Below are 11,631 nucleotides of genomic sequence, written 5' to 3' on the forward strand. Positions count from 1 at the left end.
GCTGGAGCACCAGCCCTTGGAGCAGGTGGCACTCCTCACCGCCGAGCCGCTGCGGGCGGGGCACAGCTACACTCTCGTGGTCCAGTACCTCGCCAACCTCTCCGAGTCCTTCCATGGCTTTTATAAAAGCACCTACAGGACCCAGGAAGGAGAACTCAGGTAATGCTTTCTGGCACACGGAAGTTTTTGGTGGTACTTGTAGTAACTTTCTAAATGTGAAATTACTGTTTTCACACATCAGGGGGTGAACGCTGTGCATGTGAAGGTGTGTGACCAAACCCCCTTTTTTTCCCCCCGCTTAGAGTGCTTGCAGCAACACAGTTTGAGCCGACAGCTGCGCGAATGGCCTTCCCGTGTTTCGACGAACCAGCCTTCAAAGCCAGGTTTTCCATTAAGATTAGGAGGGAGCCGAAGCACCTTGCGCTGTCCAATATGCCAATTGTAGGTGGATACTTTAATGATGTGCTGTTGATTGATGATCTTGGAAACAAGAAAGCAAAAGGAGAACAGAATATCCAGGCAATTGACGTTAATGGGAATGGTGACCTGACCATTACCGCAGTTCTTTTATGAGAGTGTGTGGTGCTATTGCTGGTAGTCTTGACACAAGGTTGAAAAGGAATGGAGAAAATAGTGCATCGTGTGGGTTCCTGCTTCTCAGCAGAGAATGATCAACATCACATAGTCTCCATAATCTTTATTTTACTCACAGAATGCTTTCCATGTTAATCTTAGATTTTAAGATTGATGATGAAATACATATGAATAAATACACAATTCATGTATATTAACTTAATTGTCAGGTAAGCAGTACCTTCTCCGTGAAAAAAAAATACTTTGGACTTCAAAAAAACATCTCAGGTGAAAGTGCCGTACATGTAATAGCTACAAATATTGTTTGCAATTATAAATATGTATGCATATATAGGGTTAACTACATTTTGTACTTTTGATCTTTCTTTGGGCGTAAGAGATTCTTCATAATTTCTTCTGTACCATTAGTTGCTGGTTTGCAAGGAAACTAACCCTTATAAATGAGGGAACAGCAGACATCCCCCCCAAGTACCTTTCAGATATGAAACATTTTGAAAGTTGGTATAAAAACTAATAAACTTTTTTGTAGAGAAGTTGATAAAATGATGAATAAGGAGTGGGCACCAGTGTTACAGTTCAGTGTGGCTAAACATGTTCCAGGTCTACGTTAGTTAGCTAAGGCTCTCTGTAACCAAGAGGGGAAAATAAATACCTCTAACACACGACTCGTTTTATGCTAAACCAGATATCTGAGGTAGCTGAATCATGATTTGGAGGAGTTCATTTCTCTCGTGTGTAACAATGGCTGCTGAGACTTATACAGCTTCTAATTAGGTGAAGTTGTGTGAGATTAATTCGATCGGGGTGCTGGCAGACACTGAGGAAAACTGAAGCAGTGAACAGTATTTTCATTTTTCTAGTTGTACCAATGTAGAAGTAAGTAATGCTTACGAATGAAACTGCCCGTATATATACATATATGTGTTTTGGTTCTGTGTGTGGGGAAGAGTGGGCATGGGGATGACTTCTTTTCAGTGTATCTTTGAAATGTAATGTAATATCTTTAAAATGTCATGTAGTACCTTTAAAATGTAGTACCTTTAAACTGAGAAGAAACACAACAATTGTTGGTGCCAAGGTCCTCACAGGTAGTGCTACTGCGTGATGAGCTGTGCTCATTTTTAGGTGAAGTCCGTGAATATAACTCCCTGGCTTGTTGAGGACCATTTTGATACCACTGTCAAGATGAGTACGTACCTCGTGGCCTTTATCGTTTCGGATTTTAAATCCATCAGCAAAATGACCCGTCATGGCGTTAAGGTAACTCCGTCTCATTTTCTAAGAGCTTTTCTGTATTTAAGTCTGTATGAGTACATAATGGTTTACTTCTCAGTTAAATCATTGGATTTATATATCTCAGCGTTTTACAGGAATGAAAGGAGAGAAATAAATTTGTTTTGTAGTTGGATGATTAGTTTGCTTTCTGCGCTTTATTAGATTCAAAAGTTTTTGGTAATGGGCTTACTTTTTATGTAATTATATGCATTGGTAACATAGTTTGTTTCATGTAAGATTATATAATTAAAGGCAAATGAAATACAGTTTTCATGGAGAATCAGCACTAAGATAAACCTGTGTCAGTTGAACGACTCTAACATGGTAGGGGTGGAAATAGTAGAAGTCTTTGTAGGAGCATAGTGGTTCTGGTGGCTAAGTTTTAAAACTTGTATTCCTAATTCTGATAATACTTTTCTGCAAGTGTTTTAATAGCTCTTGTGTGAGAAGTGTTAGGTGTGTGCTCTCGTGTCCCTTTTTGTGGTCATTCAAGTAACTGTGATAAAGAACAACTTCTGTAAGCTTTTCATGCTGGTATTGAAGTGCTGCCTGCTTGTCTGCTCTAGATTTCTGTGTACACAGTGCCAGACAAGATCAACCAAGCTGATTACGCGTTGGATGCAGCAGTGAAACTTTTAGATTTCTATGAGGATTACTTCAGCATTCCATATCCTTTACCTAAACAAGGTAAGTGTTAAATAATTTAATGTATTCGAGAACATTATTAAGCACAGAGAGTGAAATAGCACAAAATCAGTAATTTAGAGTATTAAGACAGGGCTGAGGTTGGCTCACAGGCTTTTAAAGTGGCTGCTTCATAGAACTTAAGGATACATTGAAAAGCTTCACGGGGAACTGAAGATCCTTGTCTTCTGTACAGAGCTTTTTTTTAAAGTATATTTTTGCGATTATGTTTAAGAGAGCCCTTAGTAGTATGTGATACGTGTGCCTGCTCCCTGTGGGAGCAGTCATGAAGTGGGATGAGCAGGTGAGCGAGTTCTTTATTCAGTAAAATGATACTAATACTGTTTTAATGGTTTTTTTCTAGATTTAGCAGCTATTCCTGATTTTCAGTCTGGTGCTATGGAAAACTGGGGACTGACCACGTACCGGGAATCTGCATTGTTGTATGACCCTGAAAAGTCCTCAGTGTCTTCTAAACTTTTGATTACTATGATAATAGCCCATGAGCTGGCTCATCAGGTGGGATTTGGGGGAGAATAAGGAGTTCAAACGGGCCTGCAGAGGGGTTGGGGTTGATGGATCCTGTGTGGGCAGGGGGATCTTGGAGCTATAAGCTGAGAACAGCAGCTTCAGCTTGAGGGTGCTCACGCGTGAATCACGAGTACCGTTTCTGGTGAAGGAGTCCCGGCAGGCTGCATAGATGTGGAGGGCTGTGGACAGAAACGTGTTCAGTTCAGCAGCTCCAATGCTGCAGGGCTTTTGCACCATTGTCAGCCCTTGAAATTAATTGCCACCAAAATAGGAACATAAAAGTCTGGAAAGGTTAACTGTTTCATATGTGGCTCTCCTGCCAAACGTGGTTTCTTTACAAGGTTTCTTGGAACGTGAGTGGAAGCCAGTGTTTTAGCATATTAGCATTAAAATGAGAATGCAATGAGAAGAGGCCAGAGCAAGCTGTATCACTAAAAAAAAAGGTTCCGTAGAGGTCAGTAATATACTATAAATGCAGTTTCATACAGGTCAGTAGCAGCTTTTGTGATAAATTGTATTTAATTTCAGAAGCTCTTTTTTTTTCCCCAGTGGTTTGGCAACCTCGTTACCATGGAGTGGTGGAATGATCTGTGGTTAAATGAAGGGTTTGCAAAGTTTATGGAATTCGTGTCAGTCAGCGTTACCCATCCAGAACTGAGAGTTGTAAGCAGCTGTTACTGTATTTTTATTTTATAACTGCCTTCTAAAGGAAGGATAAAGATCAAGCAGATTTGTGCGGTGAACCACTTTTAAATTTCTGTTTGATCGGATTATCTGATGTTAACTGTGAAGGATAGAAATGTTGATTTAACTGTATGTAGATATTTTCAGGAACCAATGATGGAAGTTAATGATTGCGGTGAAAGTGTATTCTTTTTTTAAAGACATTTAGACTTCCAAAAATGTAAAGAAATTATTTTATCTTATTTCATCAACTAGGGTCAGACTTGAAAACACTAAAATCCTTTCACTACCTTTAGCAGAGGTTCAATATATGAAATTTTCTACCAACGTGAGATGAACAATGCATTTGGGCAGAATTTTGCCATAGCGCTAAGTGACATGATAATAGGGAAATTTCACTTTTTTTTTTTTTTTTTATTAGTTTGTTTTATGGTTACTGACTACTCTGTCATCAAACTGTTGGAATGTGCGGGTGTCTTTTTGGAGTTACTTTTACGACTCACTAGCTCAACTATTTAAGTTAGTTTAGAACACTAGAACTCCTTTGGCTGTCTGTATTACTGTTTTGGGTTTTTTTATGCTCTGGAATAAAAAGAAAGATCGGTTTTGCTTTCTTTGTATGATTTAAAGATCATATGGAATGGACTGAAAAGTAAAAGAATAGGGATTCAGTGGTCACTGAGCAAAATTTAGTGGTAATACTTGGTTTTGCTTCCTATTAGGAAGACTATTTCTTAAGGAGATGTTTTGATGCCATGGCAGTGGATGCATTAAATTCATCACATCCTATATCTACTCCTGTGGAAGATCCAGCTCAAATTTTAGAAATGTTTGATAATGTTTCTTATGAGAAGGTAAAATACATAACTGCTATTGATTTCAGTTGTACTGCTTGTACTATACAGTGCTATTTTACTGATTTCACCCCCACATAGGAGATATCCCTGACACATGGTGTGAATGGTTTTCTGACTTGAATAATTCCTTGTCCAAAACACCTGGGTGGATTCAAATGGCAGTTGCCTTTTCCATTTCTAAAATGAGGAAGCCTTTACTTCTTCTCTCTGTTCTGTATCAGTTTAGTCTTAACTGATTTTTTAGGTTCTTAACCTAAGGAGCATTTTTCACTGGAGCATTATATGGTGCTGGCTTGTATAGTAATTAAAAAAATAATAACATAACTTACTCAATCAGTGGTATTTTTAAGAGTAATGATCCCAAAAAAACAATGTACTGGTTCAGTATACATAAAACCTGATTATTTTTCAATGAGAGAGACATATGTAGATTAGCGGCACGGTGAAATTTTTGTGAAACAAGCATCTTGCCAGCTAAGAAGTAGTTTTGTAAACTCTTTATCACTCTTTTTTTCAGGGATCTTGTATATTAAATATGCTGAGGGACTACCTGACTGCTGATGTGTTTAAAGCTGGACTTGTCCAGTACCTGCAGAAATACAGCTATCAGAATACAAAAAATGAAGATTTGTGGAACAGCATGACAAATGCAAGTATTCCTTATTCTCTTTATTTTTTCAAATTTTGGAACTTCTTATGAATAATGTGTCTCTCTAATATATTACTGAAGACTGTGACCAGTACTTATGATTATGACATCAAAGAGAGATGACCAAAACTTTTTTCTTTTTTTTTTTTCCTTTCAGATTTGCCCTACAGTGGGTAGTAATAAAAATGAACTACAAGGCGATGGTTTTTGCAGAAGAAGCCAACAGTCATCTTCAAATGCAGTAAGCACCTAGTTTTCTACCCATCAGTATTTAGGAGTTTGACACCTATCTGTGCCCTCTCACGTTACTATTCTGTGCCGTGGCACTGATATGTGCACCTTCCAAAAGCATTCTTTGCCACTTGAGCATGGTTCTAGAGAGAGTGTAAGTTTCTTCAGTTCCATTGGAAATCTGTTTTCTCTGAGGTTGGACAGAAATCCTACTCCTGTGCCCACGGCTGGCTTAAAAACAGCAGTACTTAAAGAGATGTCATTAACTGTATGAAAATGTCCACAAGAAAACCAGCTGGAGATGTCATGATATCCAGTCTAAACATACCTGTGTAGAGCTACAAATACCCAGCAGCTTTTAGAGTTCTTACATACCCATTTCTGTTTCACTGTCAGTGTTCTCCCATCTTCCTCCTCTTCTGTGTCTTCTTTTTACCTCGCTAAAAACCAGCACTGGACTCAAGGAGAGACTCTTGATGTGAAGGCAATGATGGACACTTGGACACTGCAAAAAGGTTTTCCCCTGGTAACTGTCATGGTGAGAGGGAAGAATGTCCACCTGCAGCAGGAGCACTACCTCAAGGGAAGGGATTCTCCTTCATCCACAGGGTAAACAAAACGGAGAAATCTCAGCACACAAGCCGAAATGCTCTCTTACAGCAAACACTGTTGTACAGTAAGAGCTTTTGCTGTTGTTTCTTAAGGAGCGCTCCCTGAGCTGTTCGATTGTGAGTCTTTCCCTGTGTAGCTGTTGTAGTACTGCTGTCGTTGGACTGCTGTGTGCCTGTCCAAGCTCCCAGTAGCTGCAGAGCTGCAGTGGCTGGGTGTCTGGGTGAGCCTGTGCTGGAGACTGGGCTGGAAAGTTCCTGCTGTTGCGGCTTCCGTGTCAGTGATCCCCCAAGCAAACTAAATGAAAGCTAGCTAGATGCACCTGGCTCTGCACTGAAGTCAGAGGTGTGAGTGCAGCGTGTTGCTGTTATTGTGCGGGCAAAAGATATTACTCAGCGGTTAGACTGGGACAAGTTGGAGAAGCTTTTGTATAGTTCTTTCATTAAAAAAAGCACTTCTGTTTTGCAATAGGTATTTGTGGCACATTCCACTAACCTACATTACCAGTAAATCTGACACTGTTCAGAGATTTTTGATGACAACTAAAACAGGTAATTTATTTGACTAACTAGGTGATAAATTCAAAGTTTGTTTGCAAGCCTTTTAGTTTTGCAGGTTTTTTTTCAGAATGGGGAACTGGAACTACTAGTACTAGAGAAGCAAATTTTTGTCAGCTCAATAATATCACTACAATGATCTCTTAATATCCTCAGAAACAGTGTTACTGTGTTCTTTAAATCACTGAAATGAGAGTAGCAGTATTATTGGGTATGGTACTAGGATATGTTTGAATCACTAAGAAAAAAAGGAGTTATGTTTTTGTTTCCAGATGTCATTATCCTTCCGGAAGAGGTGGAGTGGGTTAAATTCAATGTGGACATGAATGGGTATTACATTGTGCACTATGAAGATGATGGATGGGATCGTCTGATTAACCTTTTGAAAGAGAACCATACAGCGATTAGCAGCAATGATAGAGCAAGTCTCATTAACAACATATTCCAGCTTGTGAGGTATGGCCTTCTGTCCAAGTCTGAGAAAAATACAAACTCTGTGTTTATGAGTATATACCACCGAGGAAGGCAGTGTTGACAATGTATATAGTATTCATTAAATTTGTTCAGCAGACTGAGAGCATATTCTTTTCTTGCTTACAGCAGTGTAAACCCGGGATTTCTCTTGATTGCAGTGGATTTATCTAAGCCTATTTAGTGAAACATGTCGTGTTCAATAAAGACATGCTAACAGAAGGATGCCGGTGTGAAGTGACGGACTAGGATAATGTTTTTGCACCTGGAAAGATACCGTTGCCATTTGTCAGTTACAAACAAGGCTATTACAGTCATAAAGACGTGACGTGATTATGATCGTGGTTAGTCTTAGTTCTGTGGATGCATTAGAAAAGGCTGTGTCATAGAGGTGCTTTGCAAACGCTTGTGCATAGCCTGGCACAGAGAACTAAAGAACCGGCAGAAGTAACGCCCGGTCTCAGTGTACAGTGTTCAAGAAGGAGGGTGGTGGGGGGAGCTGGAAGAGAATTAAGATCGTATGAATTTGAGGTGGCAGCTCACAAGGCGATGTCAGCAGGGCTGGTCAAGATTTTTATTTGGGCTGCAAAAGAACGGTCTTTCTAGTTTGAAGAGAAAAGAGGAGAGTGAAGAAAGATTGCTCAGCATGTTCAAGGAGCTTAGAGGGGAAAGGAAGAAGGCACAATTAGAGATGCAAATTGGGTTAAGCAGGGTTTGTTTTATGATGGGTGACTAGAACATACTTGTATTTTGTGGCAGAAAAGGCAGGTGAATAAGGACAAAATGAGAATGTGTGCAGGGAGCTGACGTGGAAAGGAAGCAGAAAAAAGGTTTCGCGGCAGGATGAAAAATGAACAGGGAGCGTGAGAAAAGACCTCTTGCATTTTCTCTGTTTGCTCTTGGAAGAAATCATTGAGATGTATCCTGGCAGAGGTAGAAGACAGTTTTCAAAGTCAGGTAAAGACAGTGAAGGAACAGTTGGGATTGTAGCTTTGAGGTTTACTGCAGGCTAAATATCTACATGTTGAGCTAGAAGGGTGTTGCCGAGGAAATGACCTCAGTCATTGGATTCCTTCTGTACCTGTGTGGTTTGTAGAGCAAGAGCAATAGTGGGGAGAGAGCAAGAGGGAGAGGCTGTGCTGGGATACCCTTGGCATGTGAGAGGTGGAGGGAAAAAAGTTGACCTTTCTAAATCATTCTCTTACAGTCCATTTCTTAGCTCAAAGATTAAATACTAGGTTTCATAGCTAATGTAGCTGCTCAGCCACATTTCACTTCAAAACGTTAAAAAGAGATTTGGAAATACCTTTAAGACTTTCCTATCAGAAACCTATAGGTTTCTGAAAAACATTTGTCATAGGTTTTGCTTTTAAGTTTGTCTTTTAAGTTTAATTATAACTTGTTTTATGCCCTCTCTTCTACTTCCTTAGAATAAAAAAATTGTCAGTTTCCAAAGCTTTTGATTTAACTTTGTACCTGAAACATGAAAGACAAATCATGCCTGTACTCCAAGGTATGACTGAGCTGATTCCTATATACAGGCTGATGGAGAGGAGGGATATGGATGGTACAGAAAAACAGTTAAAGGTAATATTTTAAGTAACTAGAACTTTCTAACTCTGCCTGTACCCTGTGAAACACACTTTAAAATATATCTTTATTGTTACCTTATTTTAGGAGTATATAATCAATCTATTTAAAGATCTGATTGACAAGCAGTCTTGGAGTGATGAAGGCTCAGTGTCTGAGAGATTGCTCAGGCACTCGCTCCTGCTGTTTGCATGCATGCACAGGTACCAGCCGTGCGTGGACAAAGCCAAAGGATATTTTACAGAGTGGCAGAAATCCAATGGAACCCTGAGGTCTGTTCTGTCACTATTACTGATACTGATACACTATTTCTGATACTCTGTTTAATTACACTAGAGTTAATTTACGAAAAGAGCTAAACTTCAGTCCTTTCTGCATCTGAGGTTAAATCTTCTTAGTTTGGTATCTTACGCTTGAGCTTCCCAGTGCCTTTACATTTGGTGCATAATATGTGCCCAAACTAGCGAATACGTCATGTGGTACTCCACAACTTGGGTTGTTAAAGACGTTCTGAAAAGTGAAAGTAACATGTATTCCTCATTTATGTGTCTAAAGATTGACCTACACCCGTTGTAAAAATAGGTAACTACTGTTCATGAACTCCACCTTATTTTTGTTTCTCGTCATGACATAAGAACTCCCTGAAACACCCTCCAAAATGTCTCTGAGAGATTGTTCTGGGCAGGCCAAAAAAGACTATCGGTATCTGACTGGGCATAGCCATGAAAGCAATATACAAAAATAAAGAAGAGAATAAAAGGAATGATGAGTCCAGAATTTCTGGAAGTCATTTCCAAGACAGGGACAATACTGAGATACAGCCCGAGGTATTTAACTGTCTCCCAGCCACAGGGATCACTTTCTAATACCCCTGAGGGACCAGTATTTTTTAATAAATTGTCTGCTATGCCAGTTGACGTGTGATGGTGACATGGTTGTGTTTCTACATGTATTCCTCAATATGACATGGAGAGTAACTTGGTATTCAATTTGTTGTAGCTTGCCAGCAGATGTGAAGACAGCAGTGTATGCTGTTGGAGCACAAACATCCCAAGGCTGGGATTTCCTCCTCCGTAAATACAGGCTGCCCTCGTTCAATGTAGAGAGACAGAACATTGAATTAGCGCTCAGCCTCAGCAGAAGCAAGGACAAACTTCAGTGGTAAGTAGTTACACAGAACAGAAATGTGTTTGGGGAAAATTTACGAACGTTGAAACAGGAAATAGAATTATTCAGAGTCTTGTTTCATAGCTTTTGAATTTCGTAATGTATAAAATACTTTACAGAGTTAATACGGTGGGAGGACGTGGCTGCACCTTTTTTTTTTTGTGTTCTGGTGCCAGGAGTCAATGCACTTAGAATTTGCAGTAGCAAATTGGGACAAAATACAATAGAACACCTACTCAGATACCTTATCTTTGCTTGACAGACACTTCTTTATTTACCTTTGTAGTTACTTTGATTATAGGTACATATGCTGTACGTTTCTTATAAAAATTTGAGGTTTCCTGCTTTTAAGAGAGCTGAGCACCACTGAGGTTTTCAGGTGTTCCCTTCAAACCGTGCATTCTGTGAACCTGATTTCTGCCATTTCATGGGGGTGACAACATGGGACACTGATTTAACTGTGTTCAGATATCACTGGAGACATACTTTAGCTGTTTCGTTATGTTATTATTTACTCTGCATTGCAGTGCTGTTTGGACACCTTAGTCATGAGCAGCACTTGCAGGCCTGAATTTTCCACTGATACTTAGTGTAGAACAAATACGTTTCTTACAGAGAGGAGCGAGGTTCATATTAATTTGGAAATTTTGAGTAGGAGCAAAATGTAGCTTCATTTTCATCCTCAATATTGAGAATACATGTCTACCAAGTAACTGTAACTGTGAAAGTAACAGAAATGGGAAAGATGGATGTGGCTGGGGAGTACGTCATGAAAAGCTGGAAGTAACCCAGCACAAATGATGTGTCAGGACCTTCAGAAATGTGAATTCTTAACCATAGTACCAAATACTAAGGAAATAATAATTTGTCAGCTTTATCTGCTGGTCTGAACAACTTCCATTTCCATTAATTCTCAGGTTAATGGATCAAGGCCTGCGTGGTGGCATCATAAGAACTCAAGATCTTCCACATATTATTGTATTTGTTGCCAAAAACCCATCTGGCTATCATCTAGCTTGGATGTTTTTACAAGAAAATTGGGAGAAAGTTGTAGAAAAGTAAGGAACATAAGTTGTTTTACTGCTCTCTCTACCCAGTTGTACTTTAAAACTCTACTTTCTACAAAAATAGACATTTTCTGAGTATAGGTGATTCTTTTTGCCAGATTTGAACTTGGCTCCAATTCCGTAGCAGGCATTGTCACTGGAGTGACAAGTCGGTACTCGACAAGGTCACAGCTTGCACAGGTAAGACATTCAGATCTTGGTTTTAAAAGATAGTTGTAGTGTAACTGCATGGCCAGTTATGAAGCATCAGGGTAATACCCTGCCTTTACCTTGAAAAAGATTATAGCGGCGATGAGTTAGATTACTCAAGGGAGAGCACTAAGTCAGTGGCAAGGAGAAAGATGTTCTTTGTTTAAGCAGTGAGTTTGGAGGCCGAGTATGAATTTTTGTCTGCCAAAGCATTCGTGGTTTACCTGCATCTATTAATATTTTTTACCCACTCTGGAAAGTAGTGAGAAAAAAAAGTAGGTCTTTCCATGGAGCAGACAGAAGAAAAATGCGGAAGGACAGTGAGAAATCATCTCACTGTTCTACGTCTTCTATTCTGGGGAAAATTCTCTGTGCTCCTGGATGTCATATATGATAATCATTTTGTCTGCTTATTCCACAGTCTCTGTCGATGGTAAAAAACCCAGACTGGTCAATGTGCAGATTTAATGGCATTC

General features: G+C 39.5%; 1 protein-coding gene across 1 annotated transcript in view; it reads left to right on the forward strand.

The window, feature by feature from the left end:
• Nucleotides 1-7: 7 nt before the first annotated feature.
• The window catches only part of ERAP1 (endoplasmic reticulum aminopeptidase 1), a gene marked incomplete at its 5' end in the record, with an annotated part of 13,060 nt that continues 1,436 nt past the window's right edge, over nucleotides 8-11,631 (forward strand). Inside the window, 17 exons of the mRNA XM_009580207.1 lie at nucleotides 8-159; nucleotides 303-441; nucleotides 1,720-1,854; nucleotides 2,436-2,556; nucleotides 2,918-3,072; nucleotides 3,634-3,747; nucleotides 4,491-4,622; nucleotides 5,143-5,274; nucleotides 5,432-5,515; nucleotides 5,957-6,114; nucleotides 6,586-6,665; nucleotides 6,944-7,127; nucleotides 8,573-8,729; nucleotides 8,820-9,004; nucleotides 9,732-9,893; nucleotides 10,817-10,957; nucleotides 11,065-11,146. Of these exons, the coding sequence (XP_009578502.1) occupies nucleotides 8-159; nucleotides 303-441; nucleotides 1,720-1,854; nucleotides 2,436-2,556; nucleotides 2,918-3,072; nucleotides 3,634-3,747; nucleotides 4,491-4,622; nucleotides 5,143-5,274; nucleotides 5,432-5,515; nucleotides 5,957-6,114; nucleotides 6,586-6,665; nucleotides 6,944-7,127; nucleotides 8,573-8,729; nucleotides 8,820-9,004; nucleotides 9,732-9,893; nucleotides 10,817-10,957; nucleotides 11,065-11,146 (2,313 nt within the window). The remainder of the gene's footprint in view (nucleotides 160-302; nucleotides 442-1,719; nucleotides 1,855-2,435; nucleotides 2,557-2,917; nucleotides 3,073-3,633; nucleotides 3,748-4,490; nucleotides 4,623-5,142; nucleotides 5,275-5,431; nucleotides 5,516-5,956; nucleotides 6,115-6,585; nucleotides 6,666-6,943; nucleotides 7,128-8,572; nucleotides 8,730-8,819; nucleotides 9,005-9,731; nucleotides 9,894-10,816; nucleotides 10,958-11,064; nucleotides 11,147-11,631) is intronic.

Source organism: Fulmarus glacialis, unplaced genomic scaffold, assembly GCF_000690835.1.
Source record: "Fulmarus glacialis isolate BGI_N327 unplaced genomic scaffold, ASM69083v1 scaffold17626, whole genome shotgun sequence".
In the NCBI taxonomy this organism is placed as follows: Eukaryota; Metazoa; Chordata; class Aves; order Procellariiformes; family Procellariidae; genus Fulmarus; species Fulmarus glacialis.